Source organism: Halyomorpha halys, unplaced genomic scaffold (assembly GCF_000696795.3).
Source record: "Halyomorpha halys isolate HHAL.00 unplaced genomic scaffold, Hhal_1.1 Scaffold126.1, whole genome shotgun sequence".
Classification (NCBI taxonomy): domain Eukaryota; kingdom Metazoa; phylum Arthropoda; class Insecta; order Hemiptera; family Pentatomidae; genus Halyomorpha; species Halyomorpha halys.
Genome location: NW_027112074.1, coordinates 369,176 through 395,137, shown reverse-complemented (window position 1 = coordinate 395,137; position 25,962 = coordinate 369,176). Strand labels below are relative to the sequence as shown.

The 25,962-nt window shown below is 30.3% G+C and overlaps 1 protein-coding gene across 7 annotated transcripts in view; it reads left to right on the top strand.

Annotated features, from left to right (window-relative positions):
• Positions 1 to 25,962, top strand: part of LOC106678149 (putative inorganic phosphate cotransporter) — a 78,669-nt gene that overhangs the window by 40,424 nt on the left and 12,283 nt on the right. For 2 of the 7 annotated variants that reach the window (XM_067050020.1, XM_067050021.1), the window contains exons 1-8: positions 796 to 994; positions 2,846 to 2,973; positions 6,130 to 6,360; positions 8,958 to 9,045; positions 11,508 to 11,731; positions 13,216 to 13,365; positions 18,534 to 18,666; positions 22,164 to 22,408. In XM_067050020.1, coding sequence (XP_066906121.1) covers positions 907 to 994; positions 2,846 to 2,973; positions 6,130 to 6,360; positions 8,958 to 9,045; positions 11,508 to 11,731; positions 13,216 to 13,365; positions 18,534 to 18,666; positions 22,164 to 22,408 — 1,287 coding nt within the window. In that variant the 5' untranslated portion in view covers positions 796 to 906. Of the gene's footprint in view, positions 1 to 795; positions 995 to 2,845; positions 2,974 to 5,989; positions 6,048 to 6,129; positions 6,361 to 8,957; positions 9,046 to 11,507; positions 11,732 to 13,215; positions 13,366 to 18,533; positions 18,667 to 22,163; positions 22,409 to 25,962 lie in introns of those variants that run through there. The other 5 variants (XM_014416501.2, XM_014416503.2, XM_067050022.1 and 2 more) reach the window with 5 other exon arrangements.

The following is a 25,962-nucleotide window of genomic DNA, read 5'->3' as shown; positions in this document are numbered from 1 at the left end:
AAAGATGAATGGCTAGTTCTTCGGCTTTATCTTTGTCGGATGCTGCCCATGTGCTATCATTTCGTCGAAGGGGGTGGGAGATATGTTTGGATTTTAGGATTCTTTTGGTCGTGTTTCAGAGGTAATTGTCATGAGTAGAAAGGGAAGAGAGGTAGGAATTGAATATATAAACTAATAACAAACAATAGACACAAGCTGGGCTATCTACATTCGTTAGAATAAAACAATAAAACAAAAATGTCACTTCATAATTAATAATATTAAAAAAAAAACATAACAAAAACTATTCCTCCTATTGGGATGATAGGTTTAGGACGATTTCTCTAAGCAAAAGGGTTTGTGTTACGTTTATAAAAAAAAAGTTTAAGATCCAATCCTGAGGGTTAGACAGAAATTCATGCCACTGATTTTGGTTAATATTGCTTATTTTCGACTTGTATCGGATTCGGTTCTCATGATACGTGGGTCAATTTGTCAAAAATGGAAACAATCCTCCATTTCCGTCAGCAACCTACCTCGTATTAAAGACAATTTAATTTTCCATTGATATATAGATGTGTAAGATCGATTCTCTGAAGTAACACTTCCGGTTAGACTATTTCAACGAAATAGTTGCTGGCACATTGCCCAGACTCGTAGCGTGCATTTCCTTTCGAAAACTCGGATTACAATTTTTTAATAATCGCAGTACTTCTACTTACTATATATTCCATATATTCATTAAATGTATAAATTTATTCACACAAAGACTAATATCATAGAGTTAGTCCTTCTGTCACCTGAAAGGCTCAATTAATCATATGTACTAATTGAAAGGTTATAGATTCATTTTCTAACATGTTAATTAGTTATAGATAACTAGATAGAGAAATATAGTTGTAGTAACTTAATTAGAGAACTAATTCAATGGGTGACAGTCATTTGTACAGCAGATTTCTATCTGGTGAAATGAGTTCGTCGTGGATGAATAGTGGAAAGACCAGGTATATGAAGGGTTGGTATAGTTTTCATTATAGCATTTAGCCTATGAAATGCTAATTTATATGGTTATATATAGTTTTACCTCTTTGTGCTAGAAGATTTTGTTCATAATATACTTCTGAATATTACCATTGTTTTGTCCTTTGCTATTTAGCAATTAATTATTGACAAATTGACTGGTTTGATTTCAGAATTATAATAGTGTACGAATTATGTTGAGTTTTTTTTTTCTGTAATGCCAGTCTTATATTACTACTTTTATTTCTGAAAATGTGTTTTAAAGCTGAAAAAATATTTTTCCTCTTATCTCTTTTAGTGTCATTATCAAATCCTTTCATAGATTTTATTTATTCATTTTTCACTACTAGTAACAATGTGAGGTGGTCAATCATTTCAAATAAACAACATAAAATGTACTTCAGAGGAAGATTTTTTTTTTTTAAATTCTTCATTTAAGAATGTCATTTCAGACTATTTCAATAGTCCTTCAGGATAAGATTTTCGTCGAAAACTCGAATTTGAAACTTTCCCCTACTATATATTCCATATAAAGTGTGATGAATGTAAAAAAGTATTTAATGTGATCATAGTTAACCTATTTGATGTGTAAATGGTTGGGGGGGGGGGGGTGTATTCAGTTGATTAGTATGAACAGAAATGAGTGAAACTTATTATAATGAAAAAAATAATAAGAAAATTACAAATAATACTATAAGAAGGTAATATATTGTTACAATAGTAACAATTTATACAAAAAACATTGAAAACGTTGAAAATATTAGAAAATTTAAATAAATAAATAATAAAAGGAAAAAAATATATTAAAATCATCAAACCCATAATTATTTAAAAAGATAATTTGAAGTAACATGATGAAAAATAAGTAAATTTAATAAACTACCGTATTTGGAAAATGTCCAATTGCAATTAAAATTAAATCTTTCTTTTTTTTTTGGTCAGATGAGTCACTATTGAAGCAAAGTAGCAATGTATACTTATAAAAGTATATATTAATTCATATGATGAGAAGATGAGATTGGGGGTGCGGTCAGTAAAAAACACAAACAAGTTTAGAGAACTTATTTAATTATGTCAATGTTTCGGCTAGAGTTTCTAGCCTTCATCAGGGCTAAAAACAAAGATCAAGATAACAATCAATGAATACAAAAAAAAAATTAAAAGGAGGAAATATAAACAGAATGAAACAAGTAAATAATTATACAGAATGAAAATTAGTAAAAATAAAGTGATGAGAAAAGTGGAAAATAAAACGTTTAATTAAATATGTAAGTAGAATAACATAATCAAGGAAAGTAAATTTTAAAATTATATAATGCAAAGAAACATAGAAATATGAATATATTAATTTAATAATAATTAAAAATTAAAGTTCTAGAAAAATAATTGGATATTGAAGCTTTCAGTGATAAACCTTGCACATAGGTAAGAATTTAGTCTATTTGTGGTTAAGTTGGTAGGCACAATTTAGTTTAACTTGGTTATGTGCAAGGTGTGGGGAAGCTCTATGGTTCAAGAAATCTTATTTTTTTTTCTTTTTTAATGTGTGAAATGGATAGAAGATACTACAGTTAATTTTGTCCTAAAATATTTATAGGAAAAATGTTCGTGAAATATAAGAATGAATTTAACTCATTTTTATGTTACCATAAATAATAACACTTATTACTTATTAAATACTTTCAACAACTTAAAACTTTAAAAAATGGGTTCAGAACAAAAGTTAATCTACATATCCAGTACCATGCAAGTTATCATTGATATTATTTACATTTTATGTAATTAAGTTGTGCATTTTACAAGTTATTATAGTTATTTTGAGAAAATCATTTCTGAAATTTGATAGACATGCTTGGGGTAAGGCACATACAGTGTGTGTTGCTGGCAGGAGCACTGCTCGTCAACCATGTTCAACAGGGTAACATTGGAATATCTGCTGTTGCCATGACTAACCAAGATCATAAGACTGATCAGGTATGTATATTCTTAAATAATTTAAATGAAGAGTAGTTGTATTATCTACCAATTCATTTGGCCATTTTATTATCCTTTGGCTGTGTTAATATTAGTTTTATTTCTAAAGAACAGTAATTTTTCTAGTTGTGTAATCATTATATGTGCTATTTGCCACTTTTTAAAATTATGTTTTAATGTTTTAAAATAATTATGATTATTGTCTTTAAAAAGTTTCTAGAACCTTCCAAAATGTTTCTTTGGGACCAGAGTAGGGTTTAAATAGGTAATGTTTACAATTTCACTACCACAATGTAGCTACTATCGAGGTGATTGTGTTAAATGATTTGACTCCAATTGATAAGGCACTCCTGCTCAGAAGTTCTAGACAATCCATGCTCACTTAGGTAATGTAGTTCATTAGGAGGTGTTTAGACAGGATAAGTCTTACGGGTGCCAGCCATAATTTCTCCAAGGATCGTAACCTCTTCAAACAGGGTACTATTCCTTTAGGTACGAAGGAGGTACTATTTCTGTGGGTATGAAAGAGGTATTATTCCTGTGGGTATGAAAGAGGTACTATTCTTGTAGGTACGAAAGAGGTACTATTCCTGTAGGTACCAGAGCCTCCAAGCCTGGAGGGTAGCCAGCCGCCAAGTCTTGCAGCAGGAAGATTATTTTGTTCCATCGGGTACTGTTCCTATAGATATAAAGGGGTTTGTAACCTTGAGGGGTAGCCAGCCCCTGAGTCCTATGAAAGGATAAAAGGTAAAGGAAGAGAAATCTAGAGAAGGCAGAGAAATAGATGCAATATGCATTTTCCAAAATATAGCACTAGAAAGCACTGCTTTACTATATAAATTGTTGTCCTCTTTCTCCTTAGGAGGTGTGTTTCTCGTGAAGCAAGAGTTTACACTGAGGTCTTCTCATTTTGGCCTACTATTGTCTCTGGGCTCTAGAGGTACTACCTATAAGACATAAACTTTCAGTCGATCAGCCTCTTATATAGTTGTTACATGTTACAATTAAAGTATTTACAATGAATAGTACAAACATTAATATACAGCATTTGCTTGTCACCAGGAGTAGTTTCTGTGTTAGCTAGTAGGTTGCGTCATTCCGGGCAATAGCTGTGTAGGCGGATGTAGTACTTATGGTTAACATTAATTTAGCCTTTTGGCATTTTTATTCAACCATTGAAAAACATTTATACCAAGTTTCAACATTATTACCTCGGCTATCTGAAAATGATGTCGAATATTCAATTGAAAAAGTTGCTTGTTTAAAAATTACACACTCCTAATTCTGGATATGTTAATCTTAGAAAATCATAATTAGGAAATCAGTTCCATATGCACTGCCAGTTAAATGTTTAGGACTACCATTTCTTTTTGTAAATACTGTGCTGAGATGGTACTTACACATGTTTTATATGTATTTTCTGTTTTTACAAATTAGTCCAGGAGTAAACCGGGAGATAAATATAAAAGAACAGCTTTCTCTAGAAAATTGAATGAAGAAGAGGTGAAAGTGACGTTATTTTATTACAAATACTATGTTATTTATTAATTATCACAGTCATGATTAACTCTCATTTAGTTGTTTCCGTACCAAAAGATTTTCATAAGATAGTAATTAATGACTGAAGTTTTGTAACAATACCTAGGAGTGGCTTTAGAGAGCAAACTATTATTTAACCACATAAAAATTCCATATCAAAATTATCCAATAGAGATAAATTAATAATATATAAAGCTGTACTGAGACCCATCTTAAATTATGCCTGCCCCATATGGAGTTTTACTATTTCAACCAAAATGAAAAAAAAAATAGAAGTATTTCAAAATGAGTGCCTCAGAATCATTAATAATTATCCATACTACACAAGAATGTCTAAAATGCACCCTGAATTAAATATAGACATTGTACAGGATTACATATATAAACTGACTTAGAATTTCTTCCAGTCTTGCCCCAACTCATTAAACCCTCTAATCACAGAAATAGATAATTACACTTAAACTACAATCCATAGACATAAACATGAAAGAATTAAACGTATATTAGTATAAATATAAATCAATGATATGTATTTCATGTTACCCAATAATATGTATTTTTTTTCTATCCAATGATGAGTATTTTGTTTTAATTCAATAATATTTTGCCCCCCCCCCTTCAGTTTGTTTTACTAAAATATAAAATAGAGAAGTTTCTAAAGTGCTATTACTAATAGGAAAATTGTATCGTATAACAGGATATCCAAAAAATATATAGTAAATATTGTACATTTTATATTTATACAAAAAAATATGTTTAAAAAAAAACTTCAGAATATTAAACTTGAGATTAGATTAATCTAATTTTTGAGATAAATAAGCTTTTAAAAACTAATAGTTTCTTAATTAATTGTTATTAATTATTAGTTTATTAATTTTCAGGGTCCTAAAAAGTCAATATGTTGATAAATCTGAAACATGTAATTTATATAGTAGTATAACAAAGAATAGATGTTTTATCTGCAAAAAATTTAAAATTTTAAACTTTATCTCCCAAACATAAAATGTATTAATATTTGATTTTTTTTTCATTTTCACTTTTCGAAAAATTGAAAAAAGAAATATTAAATCATTGGATGGGAGGAAATCTATTCTAAGATTTATTTTTTATTTTTAAATCTATTACATATAGGTAGGGTATAGGGTACATTCCTCCAAAATATTAAGCCTGAAATTAGATTCTTTCTTTGAGTAATATGCCTTGAAAAATGATCCATTAAAATCTTTACATTTTTATGTTATAATTATTCATTCTCCTCTTTTTTTTAAATCCCAGCCCTTGTGTTTATTACTCCCTAAATTTTCATCTTATTTTTATTTTTAAATTCATACATCAATGTTCACGAGTGCTTATTATACAGAGGTTCAAGAGATACCTAAGAGAAAATACATATACAAAAAAATCATACTTTTTAATAAGTATTTTTAGATCACAAAATATGTTAATTGATATTGTAACAAAAATGTTTTACTTATAGCAATGGTTTGTAATGTGTAGCTTCTCACTGCTACAAACACCTGTATATTTTGTAACAGGTAGGGCAAGAATAAATATAATTTTGAAATGACCCATATTTTCTCATTGAAAACTTTAATTATTTAAAATGCTATTTTTTAGACTTACGATTGGAAAACTGATCAAGTAACAATGTCAAAAGGATCTTACTTTTACTCGGTGATGATTTCTTGTTTTCTCTCTGGTTACTTGACCACTAAATTGGATGGAAAAATGATGTTGTTAATATCTACTTTCATAGGCACATTTTTAACCTATATAACTCCAACTTTGATCAGGAATTATGACTGGAATATTTTCTTTTTTATCAGACTTATGCAAGGGGCAGCCAAGGTGATTGTAGAATTTTTTTTTCATTAATAATTTATAATTGATTTAATAATAAATCGTTTAAAATATTTGTAATTGAGGAGTCTGGAGCAATAATGAGGTAGCCATTCTACAAAATTTTGGTAAATTAAAAAATTTGGTGCAGTGCACGAATCACGCAACTTTCACTAACCCCCTACTTTTAGTTGAAATTAATTCTCGTTTCAGAACAAATATTTCTATACTATTCACTGTGGTAATACTTTCTTGTACTAATTTTCCAAATGAACCTTTCAATTGAGAAAATGGCGGATCCAAGTTTCAACAGTTTTCAGGAAAGTGGTTTTAGTAATATTTCTTGTTGCAAAAGTATGAGAGAATTATAAGAATATTGCAGTTCAATAAAATTTACATCCTGCTCTGAACCATTAATATACATTTACATTTTTTATTTAAGCATTTACTTAATGCTAAATTTTTATAGAATCATACTCTAAATCATTTATTTAATGCTGAATTGTTATAGAATCAATGTTGGAAATACTATAAATTATTTTATTGTGATTTTTTTTCTATCAACTAAAAGGCTCAAGTATATGTACCTTTTGTTAAATTAAAAAACTATTTTATCACCGTGATGAAAAGAAAATCTTTAACCACTCAGCTAAACAAACAACCTAATGCACATTCACCTACCAATTTATCATCAAATTCGTGTTTTATTTGTAAGAAATAATCAAACTTGGGGAACTGCTCATGCTCCATTCACTACTCATTAAAGAACACAGGAAGAAAGAAGGAAAGGTGAGCCAGGAGGTAACCTTTCATACTACTAACACAACTAGGTGGCACACAGCCTCTCCCCCCCCCATGATGTAATGCCTTATGGTGGTTCTGAGGGTGGAAAATAGGTGTAGAGAGGTGGTTTTAGTGGGTAAAAATCCCACACACACACATAGAAACCACATCTATACCCGCTATTAGGTCTACCCACATCTTTTGAAGATTTCCACCTCCCATCATTAAAACAAACACACACTCAACATTTTGCAAGACAAGATACAGGGGACCTAAAAACTTATATTTCTGTCAAAAATTTAAATATAAAATTTTTCATGATCTTTCCCCTGATCTGAGTGATATTGATCTGATATTTCCCCTTACCATGTATTTCATTTATTGGCAAGTGAAAGTCAAAAGCCTTTTTTCTGATTCAGTTTTGGAAATAACTCAGTTTTTCTTTTCAAAATTAATTGAAACCTGCTCTCAGAGTAGAAGAGGAAGCGTAAAAAATTGGAGTAACCCTTATTGCATCAATATTAAAAAATATATAGGTCGACACCCAAAAATTTGATTTGATAATTTTGGCTAATCTGTATGTTTTTTTGTCTTATCTCCTTAAACAATTACATATTCACGGTCTTATATCTCAAATCCAAATCGATCAAGAAGAGTCAAATTTTTTGCATTAGGCATAATGTCCTTTTGATACTTTAAAAAATTGATCGGTTGAGTACCTTGGGTGCTATGAGAGATTTTCTGGATTATTGTGCTACAAAACTGGTATTACATATCATAAATTTGCAAAATATCTGTAAGTGATGGAAGAAAACAGAGTTCATTTCTGGTTTCAGCGCACCAAAACACATAAAAATCAAACCAAGTTATCAAATGAAATATCAAAAAGTTCCATTTTATATACTTATGTTATCAACAAAAATTACTGGAAATAGATTGTAGGTATAACATAACATTGATGAAGATAAACAAAGTTTTCCTAATGCATGTTATCTTGTTTCATCTTTGCTATCAAAGCAAAATCTGTCACTATTTTTTTTTAAATGCTTATTTCAATTATTATTTATAAAAATATGTACATATATAAAAGATATTTCTTCTAGGACGTTTTGGAGATACTTTGTCCCTGTCTTCAGCTTATATAATTTGTTTATTTATAAGTTATAGAAATATTACTTTTTTTAAAAAAAAATAAGCATTTCCGCAGTTGCATACAATAAATTACTTTTATATCTAGTTAATATTTTAAAAAAAAAAATGTTCAATAAATTAATTAGTATTTTAATATCATTTTATTTACTTAAATGATTTGCCCTAGTATTAGGTGTATCATTTTTTTTTTTTTAAATATATTATAAAATATAAATTTACAATTATCTAGAATTGGAATTTAGTTATCTTGAACTGCTCCCTCTCCCATAGTTTCTCATTAAACTTATAACTTTGATCCTTTCTGTTCTAGACATTGACCAAATTATATTTTTTTAGTTGTAAATATAAATTTTGTTATATAATTAAAAACTTTGACTCACCTAATAATATTGGTGAAAATTAGATGAGTAAACAAAATAATGTTGAAATACTTCTTTATTTATTTGACTGTTTTTATATATTAATAATTAAAAATTAAATTAATTGATTGTTAGCAATTTTAGAAATGTTACCCGAAATGTCCTAAAAGAAAAAAATTATAATTGAATTCAGAACTATTTTGTTTTAATTTTTGACCTTTAGGCAAGGTAAAAAATTAAAAAAAAACATTAAAATGTGATAGTCAGGTGATGAAGCAGATTAATAAAAATATTTTTGTTAATTATATTTAGGGGTTCATTAGACCATTGGTGTACTCACAACTTGTTCGTTGGATGCCACCAGATGAATTAATGCTGATTGGTCCTGTTGTTTTATCCAGTAAGAATTCACAGATAAGATACTTTAGTTTATAGAAAATAAAGTCACAATGAAAAGGTATGGACGGTATTATGTTTTTACTAGAATCTATTTTTTCTTCAAGTATTTTTAATCAGAAGGTTAATACAATTTAGCAACCATGCATTAAAACTAAGTATAAAAAAAGCATACATGTTGGGAGTTACTACATACCCTCTCTTTAGTGACAACAGAGTGATACTTGAAGGGATCCTACTGTGCGTCCAGAACATGTGTATTGTTCCTTAAGTGATGAATCTGGAATTTTCAGCCAAAGTGAGGAAGATGAATTTTGCAACTACTAACAGAATGAAGTCTACATGGATAATGAATCTGTTCCACTATATTGCAGATATGCAGGTTTGATACAGTTAATAGATATTCTTTTTGTACCTCTGGGCGTTTCAAGATCTAAGTACTTTGAGGTTCTTTAATTTCTTAAAATACAAGATCCAGGTAACAAACAACAAAGTTTAAGTCCAGTAAAATAGATTTAATATACCTCTAAATAAAATGGACATCATTTCTCAATCCAAAAGGGAGTTTCAGAGACTTGAGAAACTCAAAGGATGTGACAACCACTGTTTTAGATACATGTACTATCACAATGGGAATGTAATGGTATCTGCGTATCAAATTATTTTTAGAAAATACTGGTTTATTGGCAGTTTAAGTCATGTAAATATGGTGTAGGATGATGGTCAGAAAGTGTTATGTTATTAAATACCATTTAATGGCCTCTGTATGTAAGAGACTTGACCATGAGTTCTCAGAGGTCCTATATATCCTCAAATTAATCATTTTTTAAAAATTCTTTCCTATCCTGTTGTTCTTTACCAAATGGTAGATGTCTGGGTTCAGCAGTAGAGGCTGAACCTTTTGTTGTTCCTCTACAGGTATTTAATGGTTATTGTATGCCATTGAATTTTTCTTTTTTTTTGTGTGTGTGTGTGTGTGTGTAGAACAAGAACAAAAGATTATTGATTGTATTAAATGAGTTTAATTTTCATAAAATATAAAAAAAACTATTTTACCTACCCAACTTCGTAACGTCAGTCAGTCTGAATTGTTTCAAACGTCTGCCTATACCAAACAGGTTTCTGCCAACTGAAGTTGCAAAGTGGGTTTAGTAAAATATTTTTTGTATTTTATGAAAATTCATATTTAAGGGTTTTTGATGACGCTAAAAACTAATCTTATTTACTTTTTCTGTAAAAAAAATCGACCTAATATATCCTATTCCTGTCCTACACTGTTCCAATGTAATTTACCATATTCCATGTTCTACCCCTAATTGTGATTCTTCTTACATCAGCAAAACAAAAAACCAGCTTAAACGCTGTATTTCCCAGTACTAAACTTCTATTAACTCCTATAACCCTTCTACTTGTAAACTTTCAGAACATGCTTTAACCCTCAGCCATTCTTTTAACTTCAACCAAACATCAATTCTTGCTATTGTCCCCAACCATAAAAAATGCCTCATTTCAGAATCCATTCATGTCCATTTGCAACAGATATCCATCAATCATGAAGTTGATAAAGACTGTTTCTCTCTAACCTACCTGAAGTTAATTTACCTATTATCCCTCCACATATTTTACCTGTTTTTTATATTTATCTCATATTTTCCCCTAATACTTACATTTATTACTTTATAATTAATATATTTTTTATTACGAAATGTTACAACTCATCTTTTATGTTATACATATTTATATTTATTTGTATTTTATATTTCTCTCAAACATCCACTTTATTGCTTTATAATTAATGTTTCCCTATTATATAAATTTACAGCGGGGGCATTGGTAGCAGCGTGGTAACAAGCCAGTCTACCAACCTTTCAGGTTGTTGATCAAATCCCGGTCCCACCCAGATTTTTTTCAAGCATAAAATAATGCAAAACTCACTGACAATCTCCCACGGCCATTTGTGAGGCCCGTTAGCTAATGGTTGGCACTCACAAAAAATAGGCGTGGGAGTAGTGACGAACCCACCCTGCGATGTCAAGAAACTTAGGCCTCCATGGTCTGTTACCCATAAAATAATAATAATAATCATATAAATTTACAGCACTTTTGTACCTCAACATAATTTTGTACATTCTTTTAATTTTATTGCATTATGTAATATTCATATATCGTTTTTTTTTCTTGTCTTATTTTCTATATTATGTATTTTATCATTTAATGCATACCTATATTTAATATTTTTATATTCCCTAGTATTATCTTACTTTTATATTATTTTATATATGTCCTTTTCACTTTAAAATGTAACATTATTTGTCATTTGTTTGAAACATGCTCTTTAATATGAATTACTTTTATTTATGTATTTTATTTTTGTTCTTAACAAGTTTTTTTTTTCTTTTCCTATTATGATATTACTCTTTAATTCATTTGTTTAATAAGTTTAATCAGTTTCTTTTGTTTTTGTAGGTGTTTACTTAGGAAATGCCATCATCTTAATGATGGGAGGCTATCTGAGCACTGGTCAGGGTGGGTGGCCTTCCATCTTTTACTTCTCTGGTAATATCGGCTTCATTTGGTGTCTGGCCTACATAGGATTAGGGAGTCAAAGTCCTAATTCATGTTTTTATATTTCTGTTTATGAGAGGAGGTATATTGAACAAAGTTTACCATTTGCCATTCGAACAACATATGTAAGGATCTAGTGATTGGCATGACAAATTTAGTTCACTTTTTAGTATCTTAACTTTAATAAATTCTATTATTTAATTGTGAGTTTGGTTAATTCAGAATAAAAGGTATTTTCTTTTTTATATTCTTTACAAAAGATTTATTGAAATTTTAGGTGAGCAGTCAACTATTATATTTTTATGGGATAAATTGCTATTACCATGAAAAAACCATGAAAAAGTTTACAAGAACGTAATTTAATTGTAATTGTAATTGTAAAACCTGCTGGAGCAAACGCTACCAATTTTGATGGAGAGGTAGCTTCAATTACTTTAGCTTCAATTACTTTAGCTCTCGAAAAGATTACTCACGCCTGCGCAAAGAAGATAGTTTTGCTGTCGGATTCTAGGGCAGCACTGCTGGCAATAGCGTCTGAACGTCCCTCATCTAATGCTAGAATTCTCGCATACCGGAAATCCATAGAATGTAAAAGAGAAATACTTAAAGTATTGGTAATGCAGTGGATTCCAGCCCATTGCGGTATACCTGGGAATGAGGAGGCGGATTGACTTGCATGGTTAGGGGCTAGGCAACCAAAGCCACTTCTCCCTATCACCATGGGCATGAGGAAAGAAATGGCCCGAAGCGCCATCACTGAAAGAGCAGAAGAAAGGAGTAGAGGAGAATGTGGGGACAAGAACTGGACGGCATTGCTAGATCCTAAGAGGCGCCCTCCATTGACTTTACCAAGAGCGGTGTCAGTGGCATGCTTCAGGTTGGCTACTGGACATGACTATTTGTGGCACTACCTGAAGAGAATAGGTGTGACTGAATCTTTGGACTGCGTCCTGTGCGGAGTTGGTGAGATGACTGACGATCACATATTTGCATGTGCGGCAACGGCGGACTTGACTACAGACGGGAGTTACATCGGCAAAGCTAAACTATACTGGGCTGTACAAAGCAGAATGGCAGAAATGCCTCCTTTGGCATAGTAAAAAAAAAAAAAATTGTATGAATTTTTATTTTTGAAACAGAAAGGAAGTGCAATATTGGTTAACCCTGTATTACTGCAGATTCCCTATTGAATAAAAAAAAAATCGTTTAATTAAATAAAATAAAATTATTTAACTTATTTTAAGCATATTTAAAGTATTGGTATATTCTATTCTTCTGTATTCACAGTCTAGTTTCGATTTTCTTTGTTGATAGCTATACTTACCAGTATTCATATGATGAGACTTGTGTCTTAATAATTATCTATTTAACAATTAAAATATATCATCATTATTACAGAAAAAAATTGTGGAATTAAAAATCTACAATCATAAAATTAAAATAAATTATTACTGAAGGAAAAAAAGAAAGAATGATGTGATTGAAAATGGAAACTAATTTATTTAATAAAACAATAAGAATAACTAGATTTAAATAAATGTATAATTAATAGAGTATCTAATGTATAAGATTAATAATCAGAAAGACATATTTTTGTTCTTATTTTTAGAGAGATTACATTCCATGGAAAGCCATCTTCACCTGTCTTCCAGTATATGTCCTCATGATCACACAGGCAGCAAACAACTATGCTTCACAATCCTTCATCAAGATAATCCCTATGTTTTATCAACACAGTCTGGGATTAGATGTTAAACTAGTAAGAGAAAATTCATTATATCTATTTTAATTCTAATTGAGGCATTTAGTGCCAAAATGAGTGGTAAAATCTGGATTTTCTTTTTAGGAAGTCTGGTAAGTCAGTTGCAATAAATTTTTTGAGGTTTAAAACTTCCAATTTGAACATATTTTATTCTAAATTATCATAATGTTGCACAACGTTTCGGGACTATTGTCCCATATTCATGTACTTTAATAAACCTCATAATTAGTCAAACTTTTAATTTCACGGGGGAAATTAAAAGTTTGACTAATTATATAACTTATGTGCAATGTTAACATAACCTTAGGAAGATATAGCACCGATAAGGGCCACACAGAAACTCTACTGTGGATGGGAGGGAACTAGGAGCTATTTGTGAAGAAACAGATGTGTAGGAATGTGTCTTTGATAAGAAGAACTTGGTCTTTTCGACCCCAGCATTCATGCATGATGGTTTATTCCATGATATTGACGATGGTATTGGAGTAATGATTAGATATATGCTTACACACTTAAAACATAAATATCCAAATTAAATATTTTGTTAAAAATGTGCATCATGTTAATTTGTTTTAACAAGTTTATTTTTTAAAATTACATGTTCATAGTTTTTTAAAAAAGAATTATACCCTCTAATGGAAAAAAATAATTTTTATTTTTACTTAAAATTCGAATTTTTGGGTTTCTAAAAGTGGATATACAACAGTTTAACAAAAGACAATAAAGCAGTAATGCAATTGGGAAAGATTGTGTGATCTCAGCATTTTCCATTTGAATTAGATGCTTTTCTTTTTTTCTGTTTCTGGCACATCCCTGGTATATACCCACCTTAATTATGTAATTTCAGTTACTTAAATTTTTTTTTTTGATCTAGGCTTACCAAACACAGGACATTTGCAAATTCTGGTTATTTGGACAAACAGGACCTAAAACATGTATTTCTGTCAAAAACTAGAATTCAAAATTTTATATGGCTAGAATACTTCTCCTTACTATATATTCTATTTATAGTAAGTGAAAGTAAAAAGCAGTGGTAGCAAAAAAAAAAATTATCAAAATTCGGTGGATCTATGACACTGAGCTCTGGGCATTTTTTGTTTTTCTTCTTCCCAGATAAATCCTTGGATTGATCAAGTTATTTACAAACTCATCCCTGACAACCTTAATAGCTCAAATTATATATACTTAAACTAATTAGTTTAATTAGTTACAATCTGCTTGTATTTTATTTAGTGAGAAAAAATACTTTTATTTTACATGTCTTTAACACAACATTAAAAAAATATCCAAAATTTAGATGTCGCACGTATTATGCAACCATAATTTCTATTTGTTAGAAATTTAAATCCCAAAGCTCGCTTTTTCACGCACTACTTTATCTTTTTATATTACGTTCTGTCTTTCCCAGCTAGAGGATGAAGGTCTGTCTTTCTCAAGGCACCAACTTAGTAAAACATTGTTGCATTAGACCAGGGGTCTCCAAACTTTCCAGGCTTAGGGCCATACTGATTACTCCAGTAAGTTCCGAGGGCCAAAACCATATCATTGTTGCCGGTGGTAAAAAGTGAAATAGTCCGCTGATGAAAAAAAAGTCTGTAAAAGTACGCAACGTTTAAAAAAGGCTGCAAATCGGACTAAAGTCCGCAAAACGGCAACACTGCATATTATTAATTTTCCTGTCATTATCTGTAATTTCAACTTCAAATGGAAATGATTGATCTACAGAGCAGTGACATAATTAAGAACAAATGTTTACAGATCTAAATTAATTGATGAGCATCTTAAATCTCTTTTAATAATTGGTACAAGTAAAATTAGTCCACAACTACAAACTATTGTCAGTGGAAAATCTCAATTACATAAATCTCATTAGTATTTCATATGTCATTATGCTTGTTATAAGTTATGTTTTTATTTAAAATGTATAAAATGTTAGTTGGATTCATTTCAATAATTTGTTAGTTATTATATACTGAAGTAAAATTTTCTGCATATTATACATGTCTTTACTCATTACAATTCTGTGTTTCTTTATCCAACTTATCACAAAAACAATAACAATAAGCCTACAACAATGTTATGAGTAGTTAGCCCATGACCATATCAATGTAGATGTCATATTAATAATTATTCAACATAAAATTAGAATACTTCAGTAAACTAAATTTAATTTGCTATAAAAAATATGTTCTCTAAAAGGAGTTTTCAAGTATGCTAACTCTCCGTGGGCCGGACAAAATCTGTCCGCGGGCCGGATGTGGCCCTCGGGTCGTAGTTTGGAGACCCTTGCATTAGAACTACTCATATTTTTCATTTTCCATCATTATTTCCCATAAATGCAGTATATAGTACAAGAAATAAAAGTTTAAAGTAAAATACGGGATATTAATTTTCCCTTTTTTCATAAAACTAACCTAATTAAGCTTGCTAATTTCATTTCATGAATCAGTAGAGATTTAGACCCACCTATAAAAATACAGTTCATTCAATACCAGACATTAATATTTAAACTTGTCAACTATTTACATTCCCACTTATCCTCAATATGAATTTATGTTTCAAAGATTTGTTTGGTTTAAAAAAGTTATCTGAGTCACATTACACCCAACCCAGGGAGAAGAAGTGAGAGGATGATGATAGACAATGATAGGACTGAAAAGAGCTTAGTTCAGAAAAATCAACCCACCAATTCATCAGAAAAATAAAATTGTATTCTGTATTACCCTTAATTTCCTAATCAGTAGTTTAAATTTCATTAACATACTAATCAATATTGTAACCCTTTTAGCATAACTAAAAAATAATAACAATAATAAAAAGACTTTTTGTTTACAATCCTTAATTTATTTAATTCCATTAAAATTATTGTCCATAGCTCTAATTTACCAGCAATAGCAATTTAATTAATTAATTCTGACTATATCCCTCATAACAGGAATATTAGAATTAAATAATAATTGAAAAATGGTTTCAGGTAATTTTTGTATGAGAAAAATGTAAAAACAAAAAAAAAAATAGTTAGAATGTGAGAATGTCTGTGTGTATAGTAGGAGATATAATAAAAAAAAAAAATGCAGAAGTGAAAATCAACTTTATGGTGATGAAAATAGTGTTTGTCTAAAATATTTAAATGTTAGAAATTAAATAATCATATCTAATTAAATAGGGGGGAAACCTTGATTAAGTGACCCCAAGCTTTGTGAATAAATTTGCAGAACATTTGGATGCACAATAAGTTTTTCAACTGATCGTCGCATTCTAAGAACATATGGTTATCATGGAAGAGTAGCTTAAAAAGTTCCTCGAATCAAGTATATAACAGAAATAGGTTAGTGTTCACAAACAATTTTCTAAATGAATTTTGTAATGATGTAATGGTTACACATGTCACTTTAAAAGAATTTAAATTGAAAAAAAGGATATGTGGGACAGTTAAACAAGGAGGAAGGTCAGTGACGGTTTGGGGTTGGGCCGTCTGTAGCTCAGGGAGTTAACGCGTAGGTCTTTGCAACATGGGAACTGCAGGGACCCCCACTTGGGTTGTCCAATTTTATTTCTGTGAAAGTCCCACAAAATGAAAACTTGACCCCTCATCTGGTGTTAGAATAGGATGGTACTCTATGACAGTTTAGGGATGTTTTTCTTCAAAGAGAATAGGTAACCAGCTCGTATTCATCAACAAAATTATGGGTAGATTCAAGTATTTGATATTCTCAAAAGAAACTTTAATAAAAATGCAAGAAAAATTGGGATTGGATAAAACAATACAAGTTAATGACTCTAATCATGATGTATTTTCTCCTAGGCCTTGGCTATTGTACAATTGTCCTGAAAGTTTTGAATTACATCTCTAATTTGAATTTAATTGAATATGTTTAGGCCCACCTAGAAAGAGAAGTTAGGAAATGCAATATTGAAAATAAAAGCGACCTAGAAGAAAAATATTAAATTACAAATGAATGCCTGAAATGCTAAAATGTGTAATTAAATAAAAAGGGTTAGAGACAAAATATTCATATATCACTAGTTAATTAATTTGTCTCAGGATTTAATTTATTTATGAACTTAATTGTTTCTGAATACTTTGTATACTAATATTTTTCAGTGTTTTATCAAAAAGATGTAAAATAAAATTATTTTTGTTGTAAATTTTGTTTTTTCTTATTTTTTAGCATTCTCCTAACATCAAAAGAGGGGTAGTAACTCCTTTAAAAAGTAGCTAAATGAATAAACAATAATTAGAAATAAAAATATCAGTAAATTCTGAATACTTTTGACACTCCGTTTAAGTAAGTTTTGAAGTTCTTGTCCCTGGAGCTCATTTTGTATAGTAGTACTTTTATGAATTTTTTATTCCAATGAACAGAATAAATATTAAAAGCGAACCAAGTATATAGAATATGTAGAATTAATTTCTTTTCTTATTCATTTTATTTCAATTTAATTATTACGCTTGAAAAGTCTTTTTAAGTTTAGAGTACAATAATTTCTTCCTGTATATACCCAATTTGCATTTATTATTTATTTAGTTTATTAGAATTTAATAAAAAATTAATCATTTATTTATGCAACTTGAGAAATTTTTTCTCTCAGATTCTACTACTTGTTTGTATCTGTGGTAATCCATTATTTTTAGAGAACCATTGTGCTAAATATTCTGTCCTGGGCTGAAATAAAATAAAAAATAATTGAATTTTTTTCTAATTTATTCTGCATTATTGTTCTCATAGAACAGATATTTTTGGCAATATTTCACAAAATAAGAAAGAATGTTCACTTTTTTAGGAAAAGTGATCAATATTTGAAAAGTTACAACTTGGAAAATAATAATCATACAGAGCTGATTTTGGTCTCAATTTTAATAAATTGTATTGACTCAAAAAAAAAAAAACTGCAAGCTATTCTCTCAGGCACTTGTTTGCTTAAATTCCAAAATGAAGTTTTAGTTTCTTCAAAAGCAGACTTTATCTGTTAAAACAATTTTTTTTTTCTTTTATTAGTTAGTGGAAGTAATTTTCACATCTAGAACCGAGCTAAGAAATTATGTTGATGTGTGTTGATATTTAATCTATAAATACTAATATTTTGTTAGTGATTAGTGTTATCCATCTATTGATCTATAAATACTAATATTTTAGTAATATTAATCTTAACCTAAATCATAGGTTGGCTTAGTAATGGGACTACCTTTCTTAGTTGGCTGTTTTGTTGTTTACACAACATACTTTGTGATGAAGTTCTTGATTAAGAGGAAACAGCTGAATCATTCTGAAGCTCATCATATTTTCAATGGCATTGGTTAGTAATTTGTTTACTATAAAATTTATATTCTTAAAATGGAATAGAATAGAAAAAAAAAAAAAGATTTTTCTGGGAAAATGATATGCCTATGAATAAGATTATTGTTTTTTTTTTAGTTTTTTTTTACGAGGGTCGGTAGAAATCATCAAAAGACACAGATAGGCCCGTACCTATCCGTGTGTGGGATTTTTATCCGCTAAAACCACCGCCATACAACTGTTTCTCACCCTCCCACGGGACCGCCGTTTGGCATTACATTATGGGGGTGAGTGGCTGAGTACCGCCTCATTGTTTTAGGCTATCTCCTGGTTCACCTATCTTTCTCCTCATTTCTTAACTTCTGCATCACCTGTGCAGCAAATCATTGACCTGCCATCCAATAATCTTGGTTAAGCAGCATAATATTGTCGATATTATCTGCTATCGGGTCTGAGCCACAAACGGAGCTCTCTTCTTTCTTCATGAAAGCGGTGACAGAAGAAGAAAACGTGTTCTGCACTCTCTTCCATTCCTGGGCACAATGGACATTCTCCAGTCTCATCGACCTTAAACCTATACTGGTAGGCCCGGAAGCAACCATGCCCTGTATTATGCTTTCAAGAATTTCCATCTGCAATAATGGAAAATAATATCAACATATATTGATAACTTTTATTATTTTTTTTTAAGCATGGGGGACATGGATGGGGACCATCTTTTGGTGTGTGTTGGTCTGGAGGATGTTGAGCGAGATGCGGACCAACTAAGAGGAAGAGTAAAATTGTATTGGGCTGCGAGAGGGAAAATGGCGTAATAGCCCACTTCCTGTGGCATAGGAAAAAAAAAAAAAAAATTATTTTTTAATGACAAATTTTTTGAAGAATCAGTTAATAACTAAACAACAATATTAAGATGAAGTTTTGTGATTTTATTGTTCGCATAGTTGTGCCCTACTGTGAAAAAAAATATATATATTTTCTTTAAAAGAACTTTCTTAACTAATTGTTACACACTATTCAAGATAATTATTAAACACTATTTAAGAGATTCCATTATAGGTTTTATCATTTTCAAAATAAACCACTTCTTTCTCAATACAAAATCTGTTCTTTAAGTCCCCATCCCATTGCATGCGATCTTTATTTTATCTTGGAATTTTTGAGTGTCTATTCATAAAATCCACATTGTCATACAGTTCTTCATCAAATAGTGAAGTAGTTTATTGATATTCATTCATGATTATACACAATTCATTGTCTACAAAAAAAGTTATATAACAGCTTTGATAAAGATAGAAATGTCTAGCACTGCCTGAGTTTAAATACACACTACAGTTTTAATAACTGGTAGAGTTCTCTGGTTTAAAATAGAATAAATTTAAACTGTGTTTACAAAATAAACAAAAGTTGAAAAACTTGACTGTATTTCTGTTTTAATTTTTGATATAACAAAGTAAGTTCTTGTTTAATACCTTTTAAAGGCAATAAAAATACTGCATTTAACTCTTATATTTATCTTCCCTTCTAAGGTAATGTAAATATTATAAATTAAAATACAATAAAATCACAGTAAGATACAATAATAAAATTTAAAAGCCTCTTAAACAAATGTGTAATTTTGTATGGTCTTAATTAATGGACCAGGAAAAAATAAAGAGAAAACATAGAAATACCATTAATGTCATTGGATACATAAAAAAATATAATAATTTTAAAAAGTCTTCATTTAAGTTTGCATAAGTGAACATTTATGGTTTCTGAATGTAGTATCGAGGTTTTTCTGGTTTGCCTTTTTTTCCAAAGATTTTTGCCTATTGGTTATGAAAAATCAAATGCCTTTTTAGTTTATATTAGTTGAGAAAAAATTAAAATATGCCATACAAATATTTGCCAATACTTAAAACAATTAGTCTCCTTCAGAATAACATTCTTTAAAATTTTAACAATACTAATTTCAAAACTTTCAATAACTTTGGTTTGAGAGACAGGCATCAAAATACAAATTGGATTGGAGCATCAGTTTAATTGATCATTATGAAAATCAACATCCTCAGGAACATGTTCTCTCATATCAACCATTTATAAAATGAAAATAACTTAATGAAAAAGAACAAAAGGTTATGTGGGAAATATGGAAAGCTGGTAAGAAGTATTCAAAATAGGACTTAACAATTGATTAATGAAGAAGTCAAAAGGTTTGAAAGAATGAGTCGATTTTTTTGGTTAGAAGTTTGTGGATGAAACAAAACAAGATGAAGAAGCTCTTTGTTAAAAAAATGTTCTTATAGAGGATTGGGAGCACGAAATCGCTATGACAAAAGCCAAAAACAACAAGGCAGTTAGTGATGAGGAAATCTGTTGACAAGTGATAAATATCAAGTACAAAAATGGTTACTAAACATTTTCAAGAAGGCATTCCAAAAGAAAGAGATCCACAAGGAAGATTCTACAGTAGAATGAAAATTATCGATCCATATCCCTTTCATCCGTAACTCTGATGTTCTACTCCAGAATATTAGAAAGAAGGCATAGAAAATAATGAAATTTACGCTTCAGGAAGAGCAAGATAATGTGATTTGTAGGAGATTGAATCTGGAACAGGTTGATGGGTATCAATATCTTGGAGTCAAAATTATTAATGGTTGGAGGCTGAATTGCGGGATAAACCTGCACATAGGAAAAGCAACACATGTGGTCTAACAACTCTTTAGCATTATAATCTGCTAAAGAGAAGCGGAATTGAAAACAAAGATGATGGTGTATAGACGAGTCTTTATACCTTTACTGACCTATGCAGCTGAAAGTTGGCCTAGTATTAAAAAATTCAAAAGCTGTTTACAAACCATAGAAGTTCTTGAGGAAAGCTCTCAGTAAAACTAGATTCAACTGAATGAGAAGAAACAGGGCAGGAACCCCTAATAGAAAGTATACATAGAAAAGAATTGATATGGTATATCTATGTGCTAAGAATACTGATCTATAGACTCCCAAAAAGCTTATGGGAAGCTAAGACTATGGGTTAACGGCCTCATGGGTGACCAAAACATAAGTGGGAAGACCTCGTATCAGATCTGGCTAGAAACAGAATCACTCTTGGTGAAATCAAGAAGTTGGCAATGGATATAGAAGGGTTTAAGAAATAGATACAGGGTGACCAACACATAAGTGGGAAGACCTCGTGTCAGATCTGGCTAGGAACAGGTTTGTTAATGAAGAAAAAGGAAAAGAGCATGAATGAGGGAGGTCATCAAAGTCACCTTGTAAAGATGATTGTTGTCTGAACCGGTGGGAAAGAAGAAGGTCCTCATATTACCTGGATTACACTCATCGACATTCTAGTGAATTCTAATGGTCTCATGCATTGATGCTCCAATTGGGAGGTTTATTAAACATATGATTGTAACTTGTATAGTAACAAATTTATTATTTCAACTTGGCAACCAGGAATAAATTACACAGTAGATCCTCTTGATTATAGATTATAAACTAAATTTAATTTTTTTTTTTTTTTTACAGGTCAGTTTGGAGCTTTTTACTTTTTTATGTATTGTGCTTTTGCTTCAAATTATTACCTGAGCTTCTCGTTTCACTGCATTGGAATGCTGTTAGGCTCATTCCAGTTCAATGGTTTTTATATGAACTATATTGACTTGTCACCAAATTATGTTGGTTTAGTTGCTGGCTTTGTTGTTGGTTGTGCCCACATAACCTCTATATTGGGACCTTTTATTTCATTTACCCTTTACAAATATCACGAAGAAGTTAGTATTTATTTTTTAAATTATTAATTATATTAGTTTTGAAAATATGATATAAATGATATTGAATTTAATGGTTTTTTAAAGACAAAAAATAATATTTATTTTCTTCATCACTGAACTGATTATTGACAATTCAAGATCATTTTTATATTAGAATCTCTTAAGAAAAAAAAAGAAATCAAATGGTTTAGCTTACTCTATGGTAATCAAATGGTGTAACCTAATTTGAGCCTTAGATTGGGATTCAGTAGGGTAAATGACTAGTTATGGACACACCCACTAGTTATGGATACCCTTAAATTACACTATCAACAGCAAGAAACAATTCATATTGAAACAGAAGATCCTTGGGGTCATTTAGTTTCATTATTGCCCTCTCCACAACACCATCTTCCGTTTATTTATTTCCAGTCAACAATACAGAATAGCATCCTGTATTTTGACCTTTGGCCTCCTGTAACCTTTGTTGTAGCCTTTTTTACTTATTTATTCCTTAAAAGTAAGCTCTTCACTGAGTACTTATTTTATATTATAACTTTAAAGGTGTTATATACATAATAATAAGTTTATTTATATACATTTATAATAGCAGTATTTACATTTACATCTACTTTTTCTTTATATACATGTATATATAGATCTTCCTTTAAGCAGTATTGAAGTCTTTAACAGAGACTATCCGTACTTCGGTTCACTGAGAGTTCACTTATCTTCATCTTCCAGTATTTTCTGTCCTTGGCTTTTCATGACCACAGTGTTCTATCTACCTTCTTTATCTTGTCTACCCATCTTCTTTGTCTGCCTCGGTTCCTTTTCATATCCATGGGAATCCATCTAAGGGATATCAAGGGAATTTTTTCTCATGGCGCTTGTTGAGGGACCATGTTTGATATCCGTAAGACAACACGAATAATATACAGCTATTGAAAGCTAATGTTTTTATAGGTCGGCTGATATTGTTGTTCTTCATTATCATTCGTAAGCTCCAATATTTCCGCCAAGCTATAGCTATCCTTGTTTGAATCTCTGTTGATTGCCTGTATATGTGATTTTGTCTACTATGCTTATTTCTGGAAGGTCAGTTTTCACTTTGGTGACATGTGAGTGTGTCTTCATGTGGTTCAACAATAATCCGTGTTGGGTACCCTCTGTAAGCTGATTTAGCATGGTCACTATTTCTTCTTCTTTTCTTGCGATCAATTGCACATCATCTGCATATTTAAGAGTACTTAGTTTTACACCGTTGATATTGATTCCATTTCTATCCCAATCTATCTCCTTTAGAATAAGTTCCAATACTATACTGAAGATCTGTGGTGATAGCATATCTCCTTGCCTGACTCCCCTCCTGATTGGAATCTCCTTGCCTTTCCTGTCCCTAGATATATATGCATTGTTGTCAGTATATAATTCTGTTATTATAGAAATGTATTTTTTCTCGATACCTATCGACTTGAGAGCTGTCTTGATGCTGCTATGATATATGCTGTCAAAGGCTTTGGAGAAGTCAACAAATCCAACGTATACGTTTAAATTATATTCTATACTTTTTTCTATGAGTTGGTTTACACCATTTAAATAATCAATTGTAGACATGCCCTTACTAGATCCTGCATGATCCAGAGGTAAATTTTCATCTATAGTGTTTGTCAATTTGGTTTGGATGATTTATATAAAGACTTTCCCTATTGTGGCACCTAATGATATTGGTCTGATGTTCGTTAATTTAGTTCTGTCCCCTTTCTTGTGAAGCAAAACAATTTTTGATATTTTCCAGTCCATAAGGTTTTCTTCTTTTTCTATGACTTTATTGAAAAAATTGTACAGCACTGCTGATAATTCTTCTGCTCCAGCTTTTAGAATTTCATTTGTAATTCCATCTTGTCCAGAGGTTTTTGAGCATTTAAGTGACTTAATTATACTGTCCACTTCTCATTGCAATATTGTAGGAACAGTATTTTCAATCCCCATTGTGTCTTTTTTTTCTTTTAAATACTTTTTCTTCTTCAGTATTGTATAATTCTTTGGTAGTATTCTGTTGCCAAGTTAATCATGTTGTCTCTATTGCTCACTCCCTTTTCTTTATTATTTTTGTAACTCACTGGCCAGTATTTGCCTTCATTTAGTTCCCATTTTAATTTTTTGAAGGATTTGTTCATTTTGAGTATTTTAATTACTTTATCTTCTTTATATTTTTTAAGATCCTTTTTTATATTTTCTCTTAGGTCTTACTTTATGAGTGTAAGCTGGAGATTCTGTCATCTTTACTGAATTATTTCTTTTCTTTTTTCTAAAATTCCCAAGGTGTTTCTGGATAGTTTTGCATGATATCTATTCTTTCATTCCTGCAATTCTGCTGTTGTAATACATAAAAATACATATAAAATATTCTAAATACTTTTTTAAAGTATTTGTGAGAGACAAGATAAGGTTAACTAATTATATTATGTATTTTGCATGTAAATATAATTTCTTAATGGAAATGTTACTGGCAATATATATTTGTATATATTTTTAAATTTTATAAGATTTTAAACTCTTAATCTTAGGGCCAGTTTCTAGGAAATCAGAACAGTAAACTGGTTTATTAACTACCTTTATAAATATACCTAAATTCTATTTTGTACAACACTAGCCAATTTATAAATCTTCTTTTGATGATGGAAGGTTTTCTTTGTGTTCTTTTTCAATAAACTAACACTTGCTGTAAACAATCTTTCAGAAAATAAACACTGACTATTAACAAAGAATTTGTCCTCTAAATGTTTTCACTCCTCAATAGCGATCCAAAACACAAAGTCCCTTATTCTTCTTGGGTGACTCTTCAATGTCCTCTCTCTCAAAATGTCTACTCTTGACCTAGACAAAAGATGATGATGACCTCCTGCATCCAGGAAACATTATTCCCCGCTCACGCCTAAGCAACGAATGAATCCAAAAACCAAGACGTGCTGTCAAGATGTTCATTGTAAACATCAATTGTAGCACAACAGTTTTGAGTTTTTAAATGTGAATTTCTCTATGAATATGATTCTTTAACATTTAGTATCAACTTCTATTTTTTCTTGAATGTACTGTAATCACAAATCTTGATGGGAAGATAAATATATTTGAATCTGCTCAACATGACAGCGATTTCACCGACTTCAGAATGCCAACTTGGCTTTATTTAACAATGTTTTTACTTTATATTTGACTGAACAAAAGTGATTAGCTTTCTTTTTGGTTTAATAAAGCAAATGGACAATATTGAAATGACACATAAAATAAAAACATTTTGTACATAAAAAATAACTATTTACTCAAAAAGGGGATATTACAATATATATATATATACAGTGGAACCTGGCTAAGTGAGAATCGCAGGGGGACCAGTTATTTTTCTCAGTATCCCAGGTTTCTCACTACCCGAGTTTTCTCAGTTACACAGGTGACTAACAAATTTTTCTCACTATCCCAGGTATACAGGAGGACAAAAAAAATTATAGAGTTAGCATTAAAAACGAATTTATTAACAGATTAATACGTAAAAAATAATACGTAATACATGATGT